We start from the raw sequence: 26,607 nt of genomic DNA on the forward strand, positions 1-26,607 counted from the left end.
GCTGGTGAAGGTATAAACCTTTAAAGATTCTGAAGTTGCTTTTCTAAGAAACAGCAGGAGCTCTTACCCTCAGCTGGGTGTCAGAAGAAAGAAAGAAATTTTGGGGGTAGGAAGTGGTACTGCTCCTCTCCTGCCACCCCGCCCCCTTTGTACTTCCTATGTCAGATTCAGGGGTTTCTGCAGAGAACACCAAATTTAATTTTGCACCTTTTGCATAATTTGTTGGTGTTCGGGGTCAGAGGCCTTATCTCACAAGGGACTCCTACCCCTCTTTTAGACTGCTCAGGTGGGATGATGGAGGGGTCACTGGAGACATAAAGGCTTCATTTGTCCCCCTTTGCCTGAGTGACCTTGGCCTAGGTGGTCACTTCCTTAGTTTCTTCACCACTGTCCTGTCATTCTCCATAGGGTGTTGGTCTGGTTTTTATAGCAAGGGATAGAGAACAAGCTCAAATTCAGTTAGAAGGAAATTTGGACTGCTTCTAAATTTTTCTACATTTTAGACACAACTACAGCCCACCGGTTTTAGGAAACACAGACCTTAGTTGTGGGCGTTGCTTCTGCAACTCAACTCTTACTCCTCCAGATCTGCTGCAGTCCCGGCGGCTGCTGGTGTTGTCAAAACGAAACATTTCTGTCTGGTGAAGGAGAACACCCACATCCTTGCTGAGTCAGCAGGCTCAGCGCCTGGAAGTCAGCGATGGCTTCATCACCACTTTGCCTACTGTTTTTCTTCCCATCTATATTTCAGCTTCTGACTATGGACTGTTTCTTTCGGATGAAGACCCCAGGAAAGGGATCTGGCTGGAAGCGGGCAGAACACTGGATTACTACATGTTGCGGAATGGGGTATGCTGCCGATCCCAGTGCTGTTTCTTCATCCCTTTGTCCCTGGGCCTTCCATAGACGCCAACACGGTTACGCTATTTTGATTCAATGGCATCTTATTAATAGTTTGATGCATTGTACTCTCTAAGGGCTGTTCAGGTGGTGATAGAAAATATCAGATATCCAAATTCTTGAGATTCCATAGAAGGATTGAAGCAGTTCGAGGTTAGTACTTTAAGTAGTTTCTACTTGGCGTTGTTGGATTTGGTACTTATGAGATAAGATACGGCATCTTGCTATAAGCATGGAAGAGATATTCCTGTGCCTAGTGATGGGAAGTAAGAACAGATGAGAGGGAAAACGAAATGTAACCCTAACGGTAGTTAGAGACTGAATATTAGTGTTTTGTTTCTGAAAAAGAAACTTCAATTTGAGATGTGAGTTTAATAATGATCAGTAGTAGTAACAGCAACAACAAAAGTGGTTGTGTTATGGAAGTAGGGAGAAGTCATGAGTAAAAATATATTAAACGTTTTGTTCAGCTTAACCTCCAAGATACCGGGTTTTGGTATGTAGGATGAACTGGACCCATCAGATTGATGGGTAGTCCATAAAGTCAGAGTGAAATAGGTGATGCCAATTAATTTGGATAAGAAATTAATAGTTTAGTTTTAGGAAGTTCATAGTTCTAGTTTTAGGAAGTGTAGTCAACAACTTACTTAAAAATATCCCCCAAACCTGTTACCCCTGTTTGGTCTTGTCATTAATGTATTTCAGCACACTATTTTGAAAACCACTATTGCTGTGTTATGCCACTGCTGTGAAGAATGATGAGGATGCTATTTATGTCTTTCATTGTTTATAATATATAAGGTAAAAATGTGTTTATAGTAAAAATTAAAAACATTTTTATATGCAGATAGTAAAGACATAGAGATAGTAAAAGTCGATTATGATAGTGTTAAAAGATAATTGGAGACCCACACTGCTGTCTTTTGAAAAGGCAAGTGGTCACCTCCCTCTGCTAATTCTCCTTAGAACAGATCATTCCCAGCCTTTCAGGAGGTCATACTCTACTTTCATTTCACTGAGGATAGTTTTCAGTAATTGTGAGGCATAAGTATGACTTCTTTGGGCACAATTTTGCTATCAGATTTTTAAGAAATCTTTATGAAAGCAGTTATTTAGCACTGGAGATTCTGTTGTATCATAGTGGCAACAATCCCCTGAACACTTTGAAAGGTTTTCAAAGATGTTTTAGAAGAAAGAGGAAATCAGAGTCTACTTTGATTTTTTAAAAATTCTTCTTTTAAAGAAAAGTGTCCCAAGTTTGTTATTTATTTTCCCACACAGTGTGAAATTTGTGTGTGGTTTGTGCTCTAGGATATTTTGGAATATAAAAAGAAACAGAGACCTCAGAAAATCCGGATGCTGGATGGATCTGTGAAGACGGTGATGGTGGATGATTCCAAGACTGTGGGGGAGCTCCTGGTCACTATTTGTAGCAGAATAGGTGAGCATTCATAAACCTTCATTGTATCTTTTGTGTAGTTTTTAATTACAGACCTCTTCTTTTTTCCATCTGCATTTGATCTCTAGGCAACTTTGAAGATGTCTTCACATGCCGAGTTCTGCCCAGTCCCCAGAGGGTGCGTCCATTTTCCCAACTTGCCAATACATGAAACATTTGGACTTCTCACTGAGTCATAGTGGAGGGCTTTCATTTCCCTCTCCAAAACAAGGAGATTTTCAAATGGAAAGTCATGTGTAGTTGAGCCTTCTGCCCATTGCTGCCTTCTATTCTATACGAGCCCTGTAGATGTTCACTATCTCCTTGGGTACTTATGATGACAGTCCATATGATTGATTATTAGACAGTTTTTCTTCCTGTGGCTTCCATTAGTCTCCCCAGAGAACAAGTCTGCCTCCTTTCTAATGAAGCCCTTCAAATATTTGAAGAAAATAGACTTGCCTATCTTAGTTTTCTCTTCATGCAAAGGGAGCCCAGTTCCTTCAGACACTTCTTGTTTCACCCTGTCTTGCCTTCTTCTGCATGACGTCCTCTGTGGCAGTGTTTCCCAAAAATTATTATAGATGAGAGAATTGAATGTGACATAAGTTTTACTGTAAGTGTGACTTCTTTGGGTACGATTTCACTACTACATTTTTAGGAAACCTTTATGAAAGCAATTACTTAGCACTGGAGATTCTGTATTATCATAGTGACCACAACCCTGTGAAAATGTAGGAAGGTCTTCAAAGACATTTTGGAAGAAAGAGGAAATCAGAGTCTGATTTTTAAAAATTTGTTTTTGAAAAAAAAAGTGTTCAAGTTTGTTACCTGTTTTCCCCCACAGTGTGAATATGACTTAACTAGCTGACGCTCCCTCATTTAATTTGATGTGGCCACCTCCCTGACCCTCATGTTAGTAAGGCTGTTTCTGGTTCTTTGCCACCAGGAGCTCCTTGGAATATCACAGACCTTAGGCTGGAAGAGGTTGACAGTAATTTAATTATTTCTAATTGTAACCTAATTTCCAATTTTTAGGAATAACAAATTATGAAGAATACTCCTTAATCCAAGAAACTATTGACGAAAAGAAAGAGGAAGGAACGGGCACGCTCAAAAAAGACAGGACACTGTTACGAGATGAGAGGAAAATGGAGAAGTTGAAGGCCAAGCTGCACACAGATGATGACCGTAAGTGTTTGCAGAGGAAGCGTAATACAGACACACAGGCTTTGCTAAGCCTTACTTCCCTCCCACCATCTATATGACCCAGGACAGGATTTTTGTCTTTGTTTCTTAAGACTCTATTTAAAAAAAGTAGACTGGGCACAGTGGCTCACGCCTATAATCCCAGTACTTTGGGAGGCCGAGGCAGGTGGATTACCTGAGGTTGGGTTTGAGACCAGCCTGGCCGATATGGTGAAACCTCATCTGCTAAAAACACACAAAAAATTAGCTGCACACCGGTATTCCCAGCTACTCAGGAGGCTTGGGCAGGAGAATCACTTGAACCTGGGAGGTGGAGGTTGCAGTGAGCTGAGGTCGCACCATTGTACTCCAGCCTGGATGACAGAGTGAGACTCTGTCTCAAAAAATAAATAAATAAAAATTTTTTAAAAAGTAACTGTAATACCATTTCACATCTAAAGAAATATCTTAATATCAGATACACAAATCATGTTCACATTTGCTTCATTATTGTCTAAAAATTTTTTTAGTAGTTTGAACTGGGATCCAAATAAGGTTGAACAAGTTAATTAATTAGTGAATTAATTTGTTTTACTAAGAGTCTTTCCATCTCTCTTTTTTAATGGACTAATACTAACGATGTATATTTATGGGGTGCAGTGTGATATATCTATGTAGACATTGAAGAAGGATTCAATCAAGCTAATTAACATATCCATCACCTCACTAATTTATCTTTTTTTGTGGTGTTTGTTAAAAATCTATTATTAGCATTTTTGAAATATATAATGCATTATTATTAACTGTGGTCACCACTCAGTGTGATAGTTCATGTCTTTTTGCAGTTTTTGTGTATGTGAAAAAACCAAATTTTTACTTGTACAGCATTTCGTACAGTCTGGATTTTCTTCATTGCATACCTATGGTGTCATTTAACATGTTCCTCTGTCCCTTTTAATTCCTTAGATCTGGAGGCTTGACTAGATTTAAGTGTTTGTGTTTATTTTAATAAAGATGCTTTCTTCAGTGGTGATGGGCACTTCCATCAGGAAGTTGTTTCTGGTTTTCTTTTTTTGGGGGATGTTTAACATCCATCAATGACCATTGCCTTAGACCCATTATTTCCTTAGGAGTTAAAAATAGTAATAGTGGATTGGGCGCGGTGACTCATGCCTGTAATTCTAGCAGTTTGGGAGGCTGAGGTAGTTGGATCACTTGAGGTCAGGAGTTCGAGACCAGCCTGACCAACATGGTGAAACCCTATCTCTGCTTAAAAATACAAAAATTAGCTGGGTGTGGTGGCACATGGCTGTAATCCCAGCTATGCAGGAGGCTGAGGCAGGAGAATTGCTTGAACCCGGGAGGCGGAGGTTGCAGTGAACTGAGATTGTGCCACTGCACTCCAGCCTGGGTGACAGAGCGTGACTCTGTCTCAAAAAAAAAAGTAATAGAATTCTATGATTGGAAAGTCATTTTCCATAGCTACACAGTTAATTTGTGGAAAAGCCAGCACGTAACCCCTTGTGTCCCTAAAGCCCATGCTGTTTGCACCTTGCTGCCTGACCCTCCACTGAAAGGGTCTTAATTTATTACCCAGTCCACCTAGACTTCCTGGCCTCTTTCCTCCTTTCATTGTATTTGTTCTTGTGGCTGTATCGGGACGACATCATTATTGCCATTGTGTTTATTGATCTTCTGTGAGGCTCTCATTTCCTCTGACCCTTTGTGTGCTTTTTTTTCTTTCTGCCTAATTTGGTTTGCCGTTATATACTTCTTTCCAAGAGACTTTAGTAGAAAAATCCCAAGGATTTATTATTATGTGCAAGATCATCTCCCAGGTACTGTGGGAGATGTGGGAGACACGTTTTCTGTACTCAGGTTGCTTATAATCTAGAGACACTGGTGATAAGGACTTAACTCACAATGTGTTTTAAGCCCGCAGAGGAGTGTCGGAGTGAGAGCTGTGAAAGTGTAGAGGGGAGTGATCAAATCCTGTACACATAGATGAGAGAACAGGGTTCTCAGAATGACTGAGATTTAAGCTGACCCATGGCACGGTTCTGCCAGCCCCTCTTTACTGTTGTCTCCCCCACTCCCTCCATACTTTCATTTCTTCCTCTTTTCTACTTGAGGTCAGAGGTAACTTGTTATGCTCAGAGCCTCTAAATCACTTTATTAGCTGAGACTGGAGTATCTGCCCTCCACCCTGCCACCGGAGAGGCAGCATATTACACATTCATTATAGTGCTTTAGCTATAACTTTAGGAATGACTGGGAATTTTCTCCCTCATTTCCATTTTGGCTGGTCATTTGGTAGATGTGAAATTATTTTGCAAAGCTTAAAAACCACAGTACTAATGTAAGAAGTAACTATAACTAAGTATCAGAGTTATAGAAATCTGCATCACACTGCTCTTTTGGTAAATTCCCTTTAATTAAGAGGAAAAATAAACACAGTTCTCTTATATGTCTTGTTGTGTTGCAGTAAATTGGCTGGATCACAGCCGAACATTCAGAGAACAAGGAGTAGATGAAAACGAAACGTTGCTGCTTAGACGGAAGTTCTTTTACTCTGATCAGAATGTAGATTCGAGAGACCCTGTGCAGCTGAACTTGCTTTATGTTCAGGTACAGTATTTACTGCTCAGACACTGAGGTTGATGAGATTGCAGGAAGCTCCTGGCCGTATCTTGTGGCGAGCAGGAGGGCGGCGCTGGTTTCTGCCACGTTTATGGCATCGTTTCCAGCAGGCATTGCTCCTGGGTCCAAGCATGTGTTTGGTTGTGGTGCAGGCTGATATTCTGGATGAGCAGCTGACCATCCGGAGTAGGGCCTCCCTATGGCTTCCCAGATTGTGACCTGGTAGCCAACACTGTCCCTCGCTCCCGGACTTTGAGAGACAGCTGTATTTCACTTCACTGGCTCACCACTTCAAGTGCACTAAAGGTTTCTTAGCTGACATCTTAGATTGCAAGAGAATATTGGTCAGAAAATCAGGACTTCTCATTAACTGGAAGATATCCTCTCAATAACCTTTCATGTGGTTACACTTAACTAATTGTTAAACTGACAAGCCATTTAACATGTCTGAGTTTCCCAGTGTGAAGATGTGGATTGTACCGGATTGTCCCCAAGGTTGCTTGTGGCTCAGGGAAAACATCATCCATCTTTGTCCTCTCCTGCCAGCTTCCTTTCTTCCTTTCCTTCCCTCCCTCCCTTTCCTCTCCATATTTATCCATCTATCTGCCCATAGAAATAATGTGGGGGTTGGCAAACTACAGTCATGCCTTTTGCCTGTACTTGTGAATAAAGTTTTATTGTAACACAGCTTATGTATTCAAGTATTACATACTGATAAATCCCCTTGAGGGTTATGTGGTTGTTATACATACCTTCTGTGGCTATTCTCACATTCCCGTGACAGAACTCAGTAGTTGTGACAGAGACGGTGTGGCCCAGGAGGTGTGAAATGTTTACTGTTTGGCCTTTTGGAGAAGTTTCCTGACCCCTGACTTAGTGGATGGAAGGATGGCATGGAAAGAGGGCTGAGAGGAAAGAAGTGGGGAGGCCAAAAGGAGAGAGAGCAGGGCAGTGTAAAGATGCTTGTTGGCTTAAGGCTCAGAGTGATAGCTGAGAGTGTCCATCTTTGGGTGATTTGGGGGTCATTGAGAGAAAGAAAGGCAGAAAGGAGGGCAGGGGAAGACAACAGCAGTGATGGATGGAGAACTGGGAGGAGGAGGAGTTCAGACACAACAAGCTCCCCATTTTAGGATGCATTCGCTTGTCCTTTCCCCTACTGTCTTGAGTATTGAGTTCTTGTCTGTGTGTGTGTGTGCCTATCGCTTTTCTTTCTCTTCTTCTATTACATTGGTCTTTATCTGGGGATGGGGGTTGGGTTGATTTTACCTCTAGATATTTGATTAGCTAGCTTTATGATTTAGGATTATAAAAAGTACACTGAATTTCTCTTTTGGCCTCTTTGAAGCTGATCATTTCATATGAATTTCCTTGGCCTCTTTTTATAATCACTTCTGCCTTTCTCGATTGTCGTCAGACTTTGCTTTTGCTATACCGGACATCTCTAATGTTTTCCATCTACAGGCCATTTTGGACAAAGGTTTGTTTTTCTTTCGCCTTAGTTTTCTCCCATGTGGTGATCATCCACTGTGTCCTGCACATGTCACCGTGGATCGGCTGGCACTGTCCCCTGCTCCACAGAGAGAGTGTGCTGGGCCATGGGAATGTGTCAGTGGAGAGAATGCGTCACTCCCCCAGACCTCTGATGTTTTTCCTCCTCCTTGTGTTTCAGGCTCGGGATGACATCTTGAATGGCTCTCACCCTGTCTCCTTCGAGAAAGCTTGTGAGTTTGGTGGATTTCAAGCCCAGATACAGTTTGGACCTCATGTGGAACATAAACATAAACCTGGATTTTTAGAGTAAATCACATTTTGATTTTCTTTTTTTTCTCTTTTCTCCTCTCTTCTTTTCCTTTCACCCTTTTTTTTTTTGAGCTAGGTATCTAAGATCATACCCTAATTTCATCATTTGTGAGAATGCTAGCTTTTCTTCAATCAAGTAGATGACCAAATTTGCAGATTTTGGGGAAAGCAAGATAAATTGAGAAGTTTTTCTTGCTGAATAGAAATTCAGTGATCTGTGTCCCCCTCCACCCCTTTTTTTTTTTCCTTCTACTTCATCTTAGTGAAGAGGAAAGTTAAAAAAAAAAAAAAAATCCACTCCAGTAGGGCCATGGTGTGAACGCCAATGGGGGAGTAAGGGGGAGGACATGAGCTTTCCTGTAGGATGTGCCAGTCAGCATGAGATGTGTCCAGTAGGCCATTCATGGTATTGTGCATTCATTGTATTGGTTCAAGTGTGTCGCAGGGAGAGGATAACGGAGAGGCTTCTTTGACCCTTGTCCCCACTTTCACTTTGGTGGAAAGTAATTGGGACCAGTATATGCCTTTGAGTAAGAAGAAAAGTTAACTTTTCTTCTGGTGCCAGAGAATGCCTGGCCAATATGCTGTTTGGTCTAAACTGAGTTGTTAACCCCGCAGAAGGCAAACCTTTGCCCCTGGGTTAGTGAATCCCAGGGAGCCTTTACAAGGTGATGCTGTGTCCTGCAGTGTGCCACACATTGTGAGTCTGAGGCTGAGGATGGCTCTGAGCAGCTCCTACCACCTACTTAGTTCTGTATTCTCCAAATGAGTCATACAGCCGGGTGTTCCTCAGGGCCCGCTTTTACCCCACTCGTCTGGCTTCCTTCCTCAGGAGCCTCAGGAAGCGTCCCCTTCTGTTCAGCCACCTATCGAAGGCCATGTGCACAAGTTCCTTGAGCAGTTTCCACATTCCCACCTTCTAGCCTCACAGCTGGCCCCTCAGATACAACTGATGTCATCAGCCTGAGGATTATGACATCAGGATATGGAGGAATAAACACCAAGAGCTAGTGAGGCCTCGGAGGAAACAACATTCTGTTTCTGTTTTTAAAGTGCCTGGTGACAAATAGAAAATGGAGGGAAGATTGATGAATCAAAAAAATTGAAATAAAACGTTTACCTGTTTTTAGACTTTTGTAGTTGTGAATTTTTATGTCTCCCTGGTAGGAAGGAGATCCGAATGTAGCCGTTCACCGGGTTCTTATATTGATGACGATGCTACCCGGGTCATTTTATTAGCTCACTTTCTCCATAGCCCTGGGGCAACTAGTTCTCAGGACTCCCTTGTGAATTGAGAACATAGTATTTTATTTGATAGATACGGAAGAAGCAGGAGAGAGAGAAGTGGCTTATTCACAGTTAAAGAGTTTCTCTGCAAATAGCTTCTGACTTCTAACACCAGGCTCTCATTTTCAAAGGCATTCCTACTTTCAGTGAAAGGCAAAGTTGCCCCTTTTACTGGTCTCCCACTATGCAGCAAAGGTACTTAAAACTGGGATTACAGGGTGCTTTGGTCTATTTCTTAGTATGATGGATCGTACCAACCAACTCATCGTGAATGTTACTGTACAGCTGACTGCCTGTGTTGAGATTACAAACTAATATCAAAGCATTGGTATTGGTCTTAAAACTACTTACTGCAGTTTGTGGTCCTATTGAATGCTACATACTCACACTCCAGCAGCAGTATTCTTCTCTTAATAATCTGAGACCACAAGAGTTAAGCAATTGCGTTGAGTTCGTTTCTTTTTTTTTCTAAGATTATAATATCAAGTTTATGCCTGTAGTGGTACCTGCACCCTTATTCAGATTCCAAATTAAAATAAGGTAATTTTGCCTGGTGGCAATTATTTTTCCTTACGAATTTGATTTACTTTTTAATTAGTCCAAATTAGGTAATGAGGCATTTTTACTTAATGTAGATATTTAATTGTGTACATTATTGCTTTTACCATGCAGGTAAAACTTCTTGAGGATATAAGTCCCTTCTTAATTAAAACAAAACAGTGAGGCCACATGTGCTGATTTGTGAGTTGGATAGCCAAGTCCTGTTTTTACCTGGGCTGTCCCTGGTGACTGACTGGGCTCTCTTTTGCAGCCTTTAGATCTTTCCCAATCTAGCTTTCATATGTGCCATCTGCTTAAACAATTTAGGGTTTTAAAATAATAATGAGAAGGTTGGACTTGTCACAGCCATGCTGAAGATGCAGCCCCCAGAAATTTCAGTTACGTAGTTTCTGAGGTGGGTACATAGGGATGTGAACGAGGGCATATCTTTTAATTTTTTGAAAATTTGCTTAGCATTTTTGCTCAGAGTTGCACTATGGACATTTTTATGAGATTCGCTTTGAACTTTCTTCAGACTCTCCAGTGATTTCTGGATTTGGTACTTCAGTGGAGGTACTTATTTACAATAATGAAAATCATCAGAGTCTGAAAGATTTTCAGAGTTTTCAGGGATTTAATATATCCATCTACTCTATTGATGGGGAGAATAAGTGCTAGAGAGAGACAGAGACAAGGCCCAGAACAGTCAAGTGCGGGGAGGCAGAAGAAAGCCAGGATCTCCTAGATTGAGTCTGATGTGCTTTATCTATATGACAGTTTTCCTCAGGTCACCTTCAGAGGGTCCTAAGAAGGGACATTTTATTGGTGCATGAAGTAAAAACGACACATAATCTAGTAATCAGATATTTGCTTTATGCTTTTCTGTGTTCAGAAAATGCTTGCAGAAAATAGGCCGTGTGATGTGAATTTTTGTACAAATGTATGGGGTTCATGTGAAATTTTGTTACCTATGTGTGAGCCTGGTGTTTTTCTTTAACTCACTGAGGACTTGCAGATGTGTTTTATTGTGCCAGGTATAGGGAAAATATAAGGGAGATATTATATACTATTCCTTGCTGTTTTCGAATCTACAGTCTGTGTGGCAGATAAATATATGAAATGGTTATTATGCAGAACCAAAACTTGGCTCTGATCATTTCAACAAAGTCCAACTTTTTAACTGTATTTTAAATGCAGGATGGTCTGTTCAGGAAGTTGAAAGTTGCAGTGTAAACTATGCAGACTACTATGGATTGTTTCTAAAAAGGTGGGAAGAGTATCATGCAAGAAGCAATGTTGATTAAAGAAATTTACAAAGTAGAAGGCAAATCTGAAAAGAATTAACTCTTTTTTTTATTTTTTTGAGACGGAGTCTCGCTCTGTCGCCCAGGCTGGAGTGCAGTGGCCAGATCTCAGCTCACTGCAAGCTCCACCTCCCGGGTTCACGCCATTCTCCTGCCTCAGCCTCCCGAGTAGCTGGGACTACAGGCGCCCACCACCTCACCCGGCTAGTTTTTTGTATTTTTTTTTAGTTTTTAGTAGAGACGGGGTTTCACCGTGTTAGCCAGGATGGTCTCGATCTCCTGACCTCGTGATCCACCCGTCTCGACCTCCCAAAGTGCTGCTTGAGCCACCGCGCCCGGCCAAGAATTAACTCTTAAAACAGCAACAACAAAACATAATAATGACTCATTTCCAGACCCTTAAAAACACTGTGGAAAACTTTAAGACGTGGTCAGAGTAAAAGCCTTCTATAGACTATATTTTATTGGAGAAGATGAGAGTTACTGGTAAACTTCAGATCTTAAATCAAGTATACTTGATAAAATTGAAGGTGACTAGGTGACAGATATAGAATGTTCAATACACAATTTTTTCAACATTGTGCTATGTTTGGAATTTTTCATAATAAAATTGTTGGGAAAAAAATGAAGATAGCCTGAGAGAATATAGATAGACTCTATATGGAAACAGTGAAAGAAACCAGATCTCACAAGTTCTTCAATAAAATTTTAATTACTGGTCAAAACAAACAAGAAGAAATAATCTGTATAGCTTTCAAGCCAGTAGGGGTAGGAGGGAAGAAATGCAGATAGCTTGACCATTAAAATAGGAGATGTGCAGGGTAGCTTATGGAAACAAAGTGAAAAGAAGGTCTGGAATAAGATATGGTAAACACTTGTAAATATATTAGGTATCATACCAAAGGTAAGTAAATGAAATGCAGCAATTAATAAACAGAGATTCTCATTGAATGGAATTTTTTTTTTAAGTGCAGGTCTATATTATCTCTGAAAGACACACTTTTAGACAAAGAACAGAGAGAATGACAGAGGAAAGTTTAAATGCATTGAAACTGATATGCCAGGAAATTTCTACTTAAAGTACACAAAATAGACTCTAAGGCAAACAAAGCATAAGTCGAGATTTATCAGGATACTAAATAATTGTGAACCTGTATATGTGCCTAACACTGCCTTAAATGTATATAAAGGAAAAATAGACTGTATTGCAATAATTTCAGATATGCAATTTTAGTGAAGTAATTTAACATAGTTCCCTCAGTGAATGATTAGTAGAACAAGATCAAAATAGAAGAAAGAAAATATTTAAAAGAAAATAATGAAATAAAAACCACAGAGAATCAATAAAACCAAAAGCTGGTTCTTTGAAAAACTTGATAAACCTTGGGTAAATGTGATCAAGAAAAACAAAAGAAGAAAAAGGCAAAATAAGGTAAAGAGATATTAAAAAGCAGTGGAGAATGTGATAAACTAGGAAAATTTAGAAAAAATGGATAATTAGAAAATTGAAATAAATCTATAATCTTGAAAGAAATTGACTTACCAGTTTAAAATATACCAATCAAAAAACAACAAAATAAACACTAGGCCCAGGTTATTTCAGAAAATAAAAAAGTAAAGGTCTTCACCTTAATTTGAGACTAGCAGAACTGTAATACCAAAATGAATACAGACAATAGAAAGCTTTTAAATTGAATATAGATGTCTTGCTCAGAAAAGTTAAGTATTAACTAAGTCCAACATGACATATGTTCATGCGTAAGTGCAAGTTAGAACTAAGTGGTGTTTCTTTAAAGGAGGCAAAATTCATTTATTTAACAAATAATTTGTTGAGTGCCTTCTACGTGGTAGACACTAGGCTACTGGAGATCCAGCAGTGGAAAACACAGTCAAACATTTCTGCCCTCAGGGAACTTAAATTCTAGTGCAGAAAGGCAGATGAGAACTAATAAGTAGGTAAAATACATAATATATTAATGATACTGAATGCCAAGATAAAAAAGCAGAAAAGGGGAGTAGGGAGTTTGTGTATTTTAGGGACTGAGAGAGAACTTGACATTTTAGAATGGAATACCAAGAGACACATCTTAACAGTAGAAAACGTGTTTCTGTAGTTTACCATGTTAGATTTTTTAAAAAAAAACACTATGATTGTCTTAATTGCTGGAGAGAAAGAATTTGATAAAATGAAATAATCTTGATGACAAAAAGAAAAACTTCATGGCATGCCAGAAATTCATGAAAACCTTCTTGGTCTAAACAAGTATGATAATTAATAGTTTAATATTAATTCCCTTTAATGTCCAGAAGGATGCCTGCTATCAATGCTTCTTATCAACATGATACTAAATATCCTAATGAGTGCAATAAGGAAAGAAAAACAACTAAACCATATCAGGATTAGATAAACGAAACTGTCATTAGTTGCAGGTGATAGGATTATCTACATAGATAGTCAGTCTACAGAGAACCTTGCTGGAATTGACAAGACTTTTAAGCAAGGTCTTTAGGAAAAAAAGAAAATCAATGTATAATAGCAAATAGTATTCCCATACAAATCAACAAAGAGGAAATATAATTGATAAAAGGGAATTACCTTTTATAGTAGTTACAAAGAGTATAATTTACCTAGGAAGACAGCTATCCAGTGATCTCCAAGATCTCACCAATAAAATGATAAAAGCTTTTTGAAGAGCATCAAAGTCAGTCTGAGTAAATGCTATGCTATTGCTATGTTAATGGGTAGGAAGACTTGATATCAGGTAAAGTACTTCTACCCAAACTTATAGACTCAGTTCAATTCCAGTCACTTACATAATAATGAGAAAACTTATCCTTAAAATGGACATCTCAATAAAGCTGTTTAAAGTTAATATGAACTAGTCAAGGCTCCAGAATGGTAAAGGCTAATTGAAGATATATGAAGGACTCACAACTACTACAATTTTTTATAAAGATAAAATAATTAAAACACTATATTAGTGTCATAAGGTGACACTGTAATTCAAAAGATTGATAAATCTACCTTTATTAAAATTAAAATATCTTATTAGGAAAAGACATCATCAAGAGTAAAGCTCCAAACTGGAAAAAGAAATTTACATATCTGCAGTGCATACTATCAGATTAATATCCAGAAGATAATGAAAAAGAAAAAAAAATCTGAGAAAAAGATCACCCAGGATATCAGTAGGTACTTCAAAGAGAAGGAACTGTAGTTGGCTTATAAAGACATGAAAAGATGTTTAACTTAATAAGTGATTCAGAAAATGCAAAATGAAAAGGTATAGAGCATTTCATATCTCTCAGATGGGCATACATTTAAATGTGTGAAGACACCAAGGTTCTTTATAGAGGAAACAAAGTATTTCAGAATATGAATCTTTATATTTAAAAATATATACACAAAGAGAAACTAGATGTATTATTGTTTATAGACACAAGGAGTTATAAGAAGATATTAAAATATCTGTGGAAACTAACTTCAAAAAAGTGGTAGCCAAGCACAGTGGCCCACGCCTGTAATTCCAGCACTTTGGGAGGCTGAGGTGGGTGGATCACCTGAGGTGGGGAGTTCAAGACCATCCTGACCAACATGGAGAAACCCTGTCTCTACTACAAATACAAAATTAGCCGGGCGTGGTGGTGCATACCTGTAATCCCAGCTACTCGGGAGGCTGAGGCACGGGAATCACTTGAACCTGGGAGGTGAAGGTTGCAGTGAGCCAAGATTGCATCATTGCACCCAGCCTGGGCAACAAGAGGGAAACTCCGCTAAAAGTGGCTCAAGCCTGTAATCCCAGCACTTTGGGAGGCCGAGACGGGCGGATCACAAGGTCAGGAGATCGAGACCATCCTGGCTAACATGGTGAAACCCCGTCTCTACTAAAAATACAAAAAAATAAGCCGGGCGAGGTGGCGGGCGCCTGTAGTCCCAGCTGCTCGGGAGGCTGAGGCAGGAGAATTGCACGAACCCGGGAGGCGGAGCTTGCAGTGAGCTGAGATCCGGCCACTGCACTCCAGCCTGGGCGACAGAGCGAGACTCCGTCTCAAAAATAAATAAATAAATAAATAAATAAATAAATAAATAAATAAATAAATAAAATAAATGGCTACCTAAAAAAGAAAGGATATGGGACTTCCACTAATTCTGTAATCTCTACTTTAGTAACAGAAGAGAAGTAGCAATCTTAAAGCAGATACGGCAACATGCCAACATGTATTTCTCCTTGGTGGTAGGTATATGAGTTATAAAGCATATACTTTTCTATAATTTGAAATGTTTCACACTCAACTTTTTTTTTTTTTTTTTTGGAGACAAGGTCTCACTCTGTCATCCAGGCTGGAGTGCAGTGGCGCCATCTCAGCCTCCACCTCTCTGGCGCAAGCAGTCCCCTCACCTCAGCCTCTCAAGTAGCTGGGACTTCAAGAATGCACCACCACGCCTGCTAACTTTTGTATGGGGCCCCAGTTTGATGCCCAAGCTGGTCTCGAACTCCTGGGTTCAAGCAATCCACCCTCTTCAGCCTCCCAAAGTACTGGGATTACAGGCTTGAAACAGCATACCCAGCTCACTGAACTTTTTTTTTTTTTTTTTTTAAAGATGGTTGCAGTATCTGGGCTTGAAGTGATAAAAGCTTATATTCGCTAAAGTTGGATATTTAACACGTGGCAAAGGCAAAAGTAGTAGGCACTGGAGGCCAGACAGAAAGGTTCCATGACTCTGCGTGTTACGGGAAGAAATGGTCCAAGGGCTGAGAGTGGGCAGGAAGGTCACAGTCTTAGGAAACCTCTCTCATCCTTGACTCCCACAGCCCCGTCTTCCTGTTTGGGAATTCCTCGGAAGTATTTTACTGGGAAAACAAAGCGACCCAGGACATGAATCTTTGTTGAGAAAGAATTCACAGTGGACTTGGAAATTTTCCCCCACAAACTCAAGATAATTCTACTGTCAACAAGCAAAGCTTTTGACCCAGTAGGAGGTCTTAAACCAGTTTTTCACTTGGCCTCTGTTCAAACACATATTCCTCCTCTGGAGTTGGTCATCTGTGTGCTTTTGTCAGAATAATTTGGCCCTTGATTCTCGGTTTCCAAACTAACCAGAAATCTGGCATTTCAACCTCTGTTTTCATCAGCTCTCTTACATTATATTCTTCACCACCATCCTCCCACTAAATTAAAAGTAAAATGCAGTAAAAAGCCACTTGTGTACTTCCTCCCTGTGAACTTCTGTCTTGTGTTTCTGACAGCCCGGAGCTCTCCTATCCTCTCAGTTTCGGAGGTAGCGAACATTCAGTAGTGTCTGTATTGTTTCCTCCTCGCTGTCTTCTGAGGTTGGTGCCTATCTCCCTAACTACTTTGAAACTCCAGAACTTTCAAAGCAGGAACTGCTGAAGGTATCCAGCCCTGCGCTGTCTCTGAGTTCCTGGGCAGTGGCGTGTCCTTATATTAGAGGACATTTGGATTGGTTCAGGATAGCAGAACTGCTGTGTGACCAAGATAGGACTTCAAACGCATTTCCTATGTTTCTGCCGTGCTGCTGTGGTTTGAATGTGTTCTTTCCAAAATTTGGGTGTTGCCAAAGTGATAGCGCTAAGAGGTGGGGCCTCAAGACATGATTAGGTCATGAGAACCTTTCCCTCATGAATGGGATTAAGGCCCTTAAAAAAGAAGCTTCACGCAGCATTCAGCTAGCTTGCTCTTCTGCTCCTTTGCCTTGTGAGGACACAGCCTTTCTCCCCTCCCCAGAGGATGCCACCTGTACCAGACAGCTGAACCTGCCAGTGCCTTGACCTTGGACTTCCCAGCCTCCAGAACTGTGCAGAAATAAATTTCCTGTTCTTTATAATTGAATTATAAATTATAGAATTAAGTATAATTAAATATAATTAAAAGACCGGTCATTACCCAGTCTGTGGTATTCTTTTGCAGCAGCACAAACTGACTAACAAGCTGTTTTCCTTTTCCACTTTTTCTTGCCATTCTGAGCGTTTCCCAGCTCACTCAGTGCTTCCCTCCACCTGTATTATCACCTTACCTAACCAGAACTTAACTGCTACTCGCAGTTGCAGACATTTTGACCTTTGAGTCTGGATTCAAATCCAAGTGTGTCTGAATCTGTAATTTGAGCTTTCAGCCCACTGTGTCAGTGGTTCTCCAACTTCATCTGATCAGAATTATCTAAAGGGCTTTTTTAAAGATGCCGGGCCTCACCCCCAGAGCCTCTTTTCCAGCAGGTGTGGGGTGAAGCCTGAACACTGGCATTTCTGTCACATTCCCAGGTGCTGCTGCTGCTGCTGCTCCTGGGGCCACACTCTGAGAACCTTATGTGATACCAGATTTGGCATGTTGTTGTTAATCATTTGGTGATTCAACATCAAGGTTGGAGTCAGGATCCTGGGTGTTCCAGCATCCTTTGGGTGATGCTGTCCCTATTGTACCTCCACCATCCCTCCCCTCTGTTCCTGCACCCTGTGCTGAGTGGACACTCCGCTGCTTTGTTTGTATGTTCATATGGATTCTCTCAGCTCTCACAAAAGAGGCATCATCCCTTATTTTCAATTCATATGAGCGATAACACTCATAGGTTGGAAACCTCTGCTTTTCAAGTGATAAAAACCAACTTAGAGAAACGGTGACTTCCCTGTGGTCATGCAGTGACTTGATGGCAGCCCTGGGACAGATAAGAGGCAGTTTACGTTTCCCCAAATCATAGCTGCCTCACTGTGTACTTGTAACTTACAGCCAGACTAGGAAACATCTTTGAAACTTCTCTTTTGGAATTACTTGTAGAGGCAGCTTAAATTTTACATAAGAAAATGAGGTTTGATTATGTACACACAATGGAATAATATTTAGCCTTAACAATGGAGATGCTGCCATTTGTGACAACATGGATGGACCTAAAGGACATTATTATGTCCTCTGAGTGAAATAAGCCACACACAGAAATGAAAATACTGTGTGGTGTCACTCATATGTGGAACCTTAAAACATAAGAACTCAAATACATAGAAACAGAGAGTAGGAAAGTGGTTACTGAGGGTGGGGAAATGGGGAGATAGTGGTCAAAGGGTACAGATGCTCAGTTACGTAGGATAAATAAGTCTAGAGGCCTGATGTTCCTTATATACAGCATGAGGGCTATAGTTGATAGTATTGTATACTGGAAATTTACAAAGAGTAAATTTTAGGTACTTTTACCCCACACATAAAAACTGTGAGATGATGGATATGTTAATTTGCTTGACTGTAGAAATTCTCTCACTATGTATATTATATGAAAACATCACATTGTATAGTTTAAGTATGTACAATAAAATAACAAAATTGCATCTCATCCTTCAAAAAGCAGAAAATGAGGTTTTGGTGACATCTGTATTTGAATTCAGATCCTGCTCCCCTAAATGTGTTAAATTCCCCTTCCCTGATTCCACCGGCTTCTGGGCATTTCTATAAAACTCAATGGCTACCACCTGGTCTTCATTATCATAATCTGATTATTATCTTATTCCACAGAGTCTGAAATACTGATCACGTGGGATGTTGTTTGACTAAAGGGTAACTTGGGTCAGGGTCTGTGGTGGCCCAGAGTATGGTCCCCAGTGCCCACGGATGAGACAGCATGTGGGCTGTGGCCCTGGGCAACTTAGCATCACTGAGCCTCAGAGTCTGTGTGTAGAATGGGGTCTTGGCTTCCCATGGCTTTTGTCAGTACTCAGTTAATCTGCTAGTGCTTGTAAAGCACCTGAAACAGGGTTTAGCCTTCAGTACATGGCAGCTGTTTTAATTGCAGAAACACTCTCTCTCCATCTGGTTTGGACTATTAGTTGGATAATCCAAAAAGTCATTTAAAATGTAGAATCATAACAGGTGACATCTACCGCATGAAACCCATTATTCTAACTTTGAACTTATGCATGTGTGGCTAGTGTTTTGATGTAGGGCTAAGGTTTTTTCTTGTGTGAATCTCCTGATTGGATTTCTACAGTGTCTTGCATGAACCATGCATAATGCATAATCTGTGAGGGAATTTAAAGACAACCATGAAGCAATCTGAGGACAGAATAGATTTCCATGATATTTTTCCTTTTCAGTATTTAACAGTTGTCTCATCTATATGTCATTTAATACATTTTATGACTATTACCTTTAGGAAGAATGCAGTAGCTCAATTTTTGTACTATTTCAGCAGCTCATGGGCTATGTCAGTATGTCACATAATCATGTGCTATCCTGGCAGCTGCAACAAACTGGAGAACAAATACAGTGCACTTGACCAGAAAAGAAGTCGGGGTTTGTGAGAGAGGAGTCTGTTGGCTGCAAACTTTCAACCTCTCATGGATCTTAGAGAGTCTACTAGAGATTAGTGTACTGACTTTACTGTTATTATGACTGCATTCAGAAAGGGCCATGCTTAAAAGGCTGGCAGTAGAGTTTGGCAGAGAAGTGAGTTCTCAATGCACAGTTTGTAGATGGCTGCCCTTTTAAGGTGAGAACATTTAAGGAGACAGTAGGAGGGATTTTGCTTGGCCAGAACTTGCTTAGTTAGGAATATTTCCAAACAGGTTTGACAGTCTGACCCATTTTTTTCTCCGACAAGGCTGACAGATTGCACTTATATACATGTCCCAGATGTTAGGAGCCTTCCAGACTCAGGTTTGGTAATCAAAACAACAACTGAGCTGGAACTACCGTGCTGCTGGCTGGCAGGCCTTGATGACACCCTGCCTGCTCCCTCCTGCTTTGTGCTGAAGTGGCGCACATGGCTGATTTTACTGGGGAAAATACACGCCACACACATGCACACACCATTCATATCTTAAAATGGTTTTTAAATTCCCCACAAACCAATTCTTGAGACCTCAGGGGTCACACCTCTAGTGCACCTTCTGATGTTGTTTTCAGTAACTCCTGAAGACTGCATAGGAGGCAGATTCAGATGGGCTGGTTTGGCGGAGTTTGAAAGAAGGGAGGTTGCTGCAGTACAGGACTTTCTTGCCATAGATGGTCAGCATATTCTACCCTGCTGGTCGCCTGGACACTACCATCTGGTATTCTTCTAGTGACAATCATTGCTCTGAGAGGGCTTGACGTGGAGCCCTTTTTGGGCGCTTTTGCTACCCTTAACCGCGTCTCTGTTGCTGATGTAGGAGCCACTGTGACCTAGAGGCTGGTAGCAACAGTTCTCTCATGATACCACTTCCTTATTTTAAGTGGGCCCCTGAGACAGCCTGAAGCAGCTGTGTGTTCAGGTGGACCCACTCTTGTTCTGGGAGGTCAGAGGATCTCTGCTACTTACTCACAAGTCCTGTGCCTTCAGCTAAGTCTTTACCTCTCTGAAACTCAGCTTCCTCTTGTGTGATGTTGGTGCCTTCCAGCTCTCTCTGAATCGTTCATTTTTGTCCATGAAGTTGCTTAATGATAATTTTAATGTCTAAGCTGCTGCAGATTAGATATTTCTTAGATCCCTCCTGCTGACGAACTTGGAATCTCTCTTTTTTTCTTATTAGTGAAATCATACAACTTTTCCTTCGTGACTGGCTTCTTCCCCTTAGCACAGTGTTTCCATGTTGTAGCATATTTCGGTACTTCCTTTAGATCCAAATGATTTTCCATTGTATGGAGAAACCACATTTTATCCATTAGTTGATGGACTTTTGAGTTATTTTCATCTTTTGGCTCTCATTAATAATGCTGCTGTGAACATTTGTGTGCAAGTTTTTGGGTGGAAGTGTTCTCATTTTTTTCTGGGCATATATCAAGGAGTAGAATTGCTGCATAATATTTTAAGGAACTATCAAACTTTTTTTTTACAGCAGCTGTACCGTTTTACATTCCCACCAGCAGTGTATGAGGGTTCCAGTTTCTCTATGCCTTTGCCAACACTTGCTGTTGTCCATCTTTTTTATTGTAGCCCTCCTAGTGGGTATGTATTGGTATCACATTGTGGTTTTTTTTGCATTTTCCTAGTGGCTAATAATGTTGAACATATTTTCATGTGCCTATTGGCCATTTGTATCTCTTCTTTGGAGAAATGTCTGTTCATGTCCTCTGCCCGTTTTTAATTGTTTGTCTTTTCATGATCAGTTAAAGGTTTTTTATATATTCTGCATATATTGTAATATATTGCACTTTCCTCATAAATAATTTGCAAATATTTTCCCCCATTCTATGGATTGTATTTTCACTTTCTTGATGGTGGTATTTGCGATTTAAAAGTTTATAATTTCGAAATAGTCCTTTTTTTTTTTCTTTTACTACTTGTGCTTTTGGTATTATATCTAAAAACTCTTTGCCTAAATCAAGGTCGTAAAGATTTACTCCTGTATCTTCTTTTGAGAGTTTTATAGATTTAGCTATTACATGTAGGTCTATCATAGATTTTGAGTTAATTCTAGTGTATAGTATGAGGTATGGGGTTCAATTTCTGTCTTTTGCATGTGAACATCCTGTTGTCCCAGCACCAGTTGTTTAAAAATGTATTCTTTCCCCACTGAATTGTCTTGGAACCCTTGTTGAAAATCAGTTGACTATAAAGGTGAGGGTTAATTTCTGGACTGTCAGTTCTGTTCTATTGACGTATGTATCTGTTCTTATATCATTACTGCACTGTCTTTGTTACTAGAGCTTTGTAGTAAATATATTTCTTATATCTCTTTTAGTTTATTATTATGCCCTCCTTTTCACCACTACTACCAAACTATTTATTTTTGAAGAAGTTAAGTTATTTTCATAGAATTTCTTGTGTTTGGGTTTGGCTAATTGTATCCTGATGGTATCATTGAACATGTTCCCCTATTCTTTTTGTAAACCGTTATTTAGATTTAGGGACTCAATTAAATTAAGTTTCAATTATATATTTACTTATTCTTTATTGCCAAGAATACTTCCTAGGTGGTGCTGTATACTTCCTTTTGTATCAGTTGGGAGACATATATTATCTGGTTATCCTACTTTGATTAATATTAAAATTGATCATTGGGTTTAGATGTTATCAGAGCGATCAATCTGTTAAAAAGTTCCCGATCAACTTGTTATTTTTTTGTCTTACAGTCATTGAAATTTGCTTTGATCTATCAGTTATTTCAGTAAGAGTTGTATAATGATGATTTTGGACTTCTTTTATTTTTTCTACATTTATTAGCTGTGATTCTTGCCCTCATCAACATTTGGAAACATCAGAATAAATATTTGTTTCTTTCCCCTGATTTATAATTTTCAGTACGAGTTGGGACCATAGTAGTCTCTTAAGGTGACCAATGATTTTTTAAAAAAATCTTTGTAGGTATTAAATATCTGCGCTTTAACTTAGTGCAGTCATCCTTTTTCTGATGCTTAAATTGTCCCATCACATGGTATTAATTATATGATGTCTGGGATTTGCTTCGGAATAATCCAGGGGAGGTCAGTGGGATGGGGAAATAGATGAGTCATGATTGACCATGAGTTGATAACCGTCAAGGCTGGATGGATGGGTTTATTATTTTGTTCTCTCTTTTTCAATATACAGTTTTAAATCATCCAATTTTTGGCTAATGGGAAGTCATTGATACTGGCTCCAGTATTATCTTGGTAACTTCCTTGATTCAAGCCACAAGAAGTCCCAGGAACATTTTATACATTTCCTGCCTCAGACCGAGAATCAGTGATTTATCTGAGACTTGGTTCCTTTTAGTGGAAATGGTATTTAGAAGACCACCTGGCCTAGGCACCAGCAGGGGTGGCGGGGGCACAGGGTGCCATCAGGTTGTTCTTGCTCCTGGCCTTTAAAGGGGACGTAGCTAGAAAATGTTTTTCTGGAAAAGAAAAATGAATCACGTACTCAGGCCGGTATTTCCAGTTCAAATAAAAGATGCAGAATGTTTAGCCAAGTCTTTTTGCATTTTGTTTATTTTTATCTATTTTATGCTGAAAAACTTGGTTCCTAACAACAACCATAATTACTCATTTTCTTTATCCTAATTATATATAACATCCTACTTATATATAATGTAATATCCTAATTTTATTGTGTGTGTGTATCTATAGACAGGAGGGAAAGTAGATGTTAATTTGAAATACTAATATTTTTACTAACAAGTCTACTATGGTTTATTTTGTCCATAATATCCTACGAGGGATATACAGTCAAAAGACTGTTTTGCAAAGTTACTTGACATAATTATTCTCCCTGTAGTTATGCTGTCAACTTGATAGATGGTTTTAGTTTGCTTTAGATTTTTAGATGTTGCTTTTTTTTTTTTTTTTTTTTGCAATTTCATGTGGTTCTAAAGTGAAAACTATAATACAAGAAATACAGAAGTTTAGTTTCCATCCTTGTTCCCTTCTCCTTGTTTTTCCCCTCTTCCATGGAGAACCATTTTTATTAGAACTAGGTTTATCTTTGTATTTTTTTTAAATATGTAGACAATAGAAAATAATGTTTTTAAAATAAGTGTCTCCTTCGTTTCTTACAAAAGGCAGCATACTATATACTCTTGTGCTCTTTTATTTATTTATTTTTTTTTTTCACTTCACAATAGATCCTGGAAATTCTTTCTTCTTTAAATATGTTAGTTTGACCTTTTCTATCATACTAGTTTTATGTCCGTGTCCTTATTCAAGTGCATCGTAGGATGTAGCAGTCTGTTATTAATTACTCCGTAAAATATTGGGAGACTTAGTGAGTTAACTGTGAGTTTTATTAAATGTCTTTGCTTTGCTTCTCATCATAGAACATGATAAATGCCTTTCCTTTTTAAATGTCTCTCTCTTAGTCTGAAGGAATTCCTGCCCAAAGAATATATCAAGCAGAGAGGAGCTGAAAAGAGGATCTTTCAGGTATTGGAAATGTACAGAACTTTATTATTCTCCTCACTCCCCATCCTCATTTATTAGTATGAGGGGGCCTCTGCGCATAATAGTTTTATACCTCGTGCCTGTACTCTTATATAATAAATGATTACTGACTCAAGAGTAAAGAAGCTGACAGTTCTACTTTGGGCAGATTTATTATCTTAATCCATATTTTCTTGCTAAAGGTTACCTAGCCCTTCTGAGAAAAATGTGCACACATTTAATTTCAAAGGCATTATCTTGGTAACATTGAAACAAGGTGATAGACCGTTAACATGCACTGAGGAAGGATCTACAAGTAGCCTCTTTGTCCTGAGATTTGGTTTTAGAAACTGGAATTTGGAAATTGGCGCCTTTTAAAAATCCAGGATTATTCTAAAAATCAGAGACTTGTCCAGTCTACACAACCAGTAAGAAAAGCCCTAACACAAACTTTGGCGTGCAACACTCTAAGGAATCCAAGATACCAAAGTCGTCTTTGATCCTGAAATGTAAATATAAATTAAAATACAAATTTCGTGCATATAAAACATACTTTTCTCCAGTATTGTTTCTGAGTACTGTCGTGTACAGGCATGTATTTACTCTATTCTTTAGAAAATTATACTTTTTTTTTTGAAGCAGAGCCAAGACGGAGTGCAATGGGGTGATCTCAGCTCACTGCAACCTCCGTACCCCACCCCCCACCCCTACCCCCTATCCCCTACCCCCTACCCCGCCCCCGTTCAAGTGATTTTCGTGCCTCAGCCTACCAAGTAGCTGGGATTACAGGCATGTGCCACACCAGCCGGCTAATTTTTGTATTTTCAGTGGAGATGGGGTTTCACCATGTTGGCCAGGCTGGCCTCAAACTCCTAATCTCCAATGATCCACCCACCTTGATCCCAAAGTGTTGGCATTATAGACATGAGCCACCACACCCAGCCAATACATTTTGGATGGATATTAGAATGACACCTCTCCTGAGAAGAACATTTTTCTTGGTATCATTTAAAGTCTTGGCCCTCAACCATTTGGGACGTGGAGTCCTTTGAAAATGTGATTGCGGTTATGGACCCTGTTCCCCCCACACTGCATGTGTGCATGAATTGTCGCATTTAGTTGTGAAGTAATGTGGGCTACTTGGGCTCAAACTCTGGTTTGAAATCCCTATGTTAGAACTTCCTGTGTGCTCTGATCCTTGGTCAGCAGTTGCCTGTGTCATGGAGGGGTCTCAGACACAAACATCACTTAATGATCATTCCTAGCCACTGTGTCCGCCACATACAGTAACCACCTCTCTCTGCTGGCAGAGATGCAATAACTGCTCCCGGCTACTGTCACTTTTGCAGGAGCATAAGAACTGTGGAGAGATGAGTGAGATAGAAGCCAAGGTCAAGTACGTCAAACTCGCACGGTCCCTCCGCACATATGGCGTGTCCTTCTTCCTGGTGAAGGTGAGTCGGGCAGAATGGGGAGGGCGTTCACCTTGACCACTTCTTTTTTCTTTGGTTCAAGCATTTGCTGTTAAGTCTGGTTTGTCCTGCTCACCCTGCTAGCATTTGCGGGTGGAACATCTGGCTAGTGCTGACCTGCGTTTAACTGCACCACAGCCATGAGGGGTATGACCTGTGGGCTGGTGAGTGAGTCCTGCTGTCCAGGAGCCCCTGGGCAGCTGGGCTTTGCTCAGATCACTGTCAGGGCTATAAAGTCCCTGAAGAAGTGAGTTCACTTTTCCTTGTATTCCTTCTCCTGACAATGTTTCATTTATGACTGTCAAGAGTCCTGTGGAATACGTGAAGGCTCTTCAACACTGCAGACCAAATCGAATTCATGTAGTAAATATGATGCTTAATTTGTATACTTTAAGACAGAACTTGGGATTTTACAGCCTTCAGGTCTGTTTTCATGGGAATTTTCTGTTTTCCTACTAGAGGATAAGAGGCGTGTCTTTGAAATTGCACCTGTGAGCAAGCCCAGGTTGGCCCTTGATGGCTGTCATCTTCACTTGACCGACAACTCTTCTGGTTATCTTTGTTACCCCTTTGCTTTTCCTAACCTCAGGGAAATGATACTCTCTTTAGTTGTCTAACTTATTAGGTTTCACATATTTCTACTTGTTTTGCTTTGGCCCCTTTGGCCTCTCGCCTGGGCCCTGGAGAAAGCTCTGACTTACAGTGAGTCTTCTTGTGTTGCTTTCAGCAAGTGGGGGCAAACCAGCCGTGTTGCGGCTGCATCCAGGGACTGAAGTTGGAAGGACAAAACTGACCAGACTAAGAAGGTGTCTCTCCCCACAGCCAAAGAGAACTACAAAAGAAGAAGTTATATTGTCCTCTAAGATGTTTTTCTTGACTCCACTCCTCATTGGAGCAAGCTGCCTCATTTGGAGAGAGGAGATAGCAAGAAGTTATATGTCAGAAAGCCATATGCTGCATGCTGATTAGTTATTAATACATCAACCAAACTAGCTCTCAGTTTTACACCCAGAATCGCTGGGGCCTTTGCAATGAAGAAAGTATATGTCAGTCACCTTGTTTTTAAGAAAAATAATTGAGAGGTTGAATCTTTTACGTTTAGTGGCAGTTTTAAAGTATCAGTGAATATTTGAATGGCACTGATGCCATTTAGGTAACAATGACTCCACTTATCAATATTAATAATAACAGCAATAATGTTTAGTAAACAGCCATCCAT

At 39.9% G+C, this 26,607-nt stretch overlaps 1 protein-coding gene across 4 annotated transcripts in view; it reads left to right on the forward strand.

Moving 5' to 3' along the window:
• Nucleotides 1-26,607, forward strand: part of TLN2 (talin 2) — a 451,144-nt gene that overhangs the window by 260,749 nt on the left and 163,788 nt on the right. For all 4 annotated transcript variants that reach the window (XM_073012205.1, XM_008016371.3, XM_008016374.3 and 1 more), the window contains 7 exons: nucleotides 752-849; nucleotides 2,212-2,341; nucleotides 3,377-3,529; nucleotides 6,012-6,154; nucleotides 7,836-7,963; nucleotides 23,856-23,919; nucleotides 25,266-25,370. In XM_073012205.1, the coding sequence (XP_072868306.1) occupies nucleotides 752-849; nucleotides 2,212-2,341; nucleotides 3,377-3,529; nucleotides 6,012-6,154; nucleotides 7,836-7,963; nucleotides 23,856-23,919; nucleotides 25,266-25,370 (821 nt within the window). The remainder of the gene's footprint in view (nucleotides 1-751; nucleotides 850-2,211; nucleotides 2,342-3,376; nucleotides 3,530-6,011; nucleotides 6,155-7,835; nucleotides 7,964-23,855; nucleotides 23,920-25,265; nucleotides 25,371-26,607) is intronic.

This window comes from Chlorocebus sabaeus, chromosome 26, assembly GCF_047675955.1.
Source record: "Chlorocebus sabaeus isolate Y175 chromosome 26, mChlSab1.0.hap1, whole genome shotgun sequence".
Classification (NCBI taxonomy): Eukaryota; Metazoa; Chordata; class Mammalia; order Primates; family Cercopithecidae; genus Chlorocebus; species Chlorocebus sabaeus.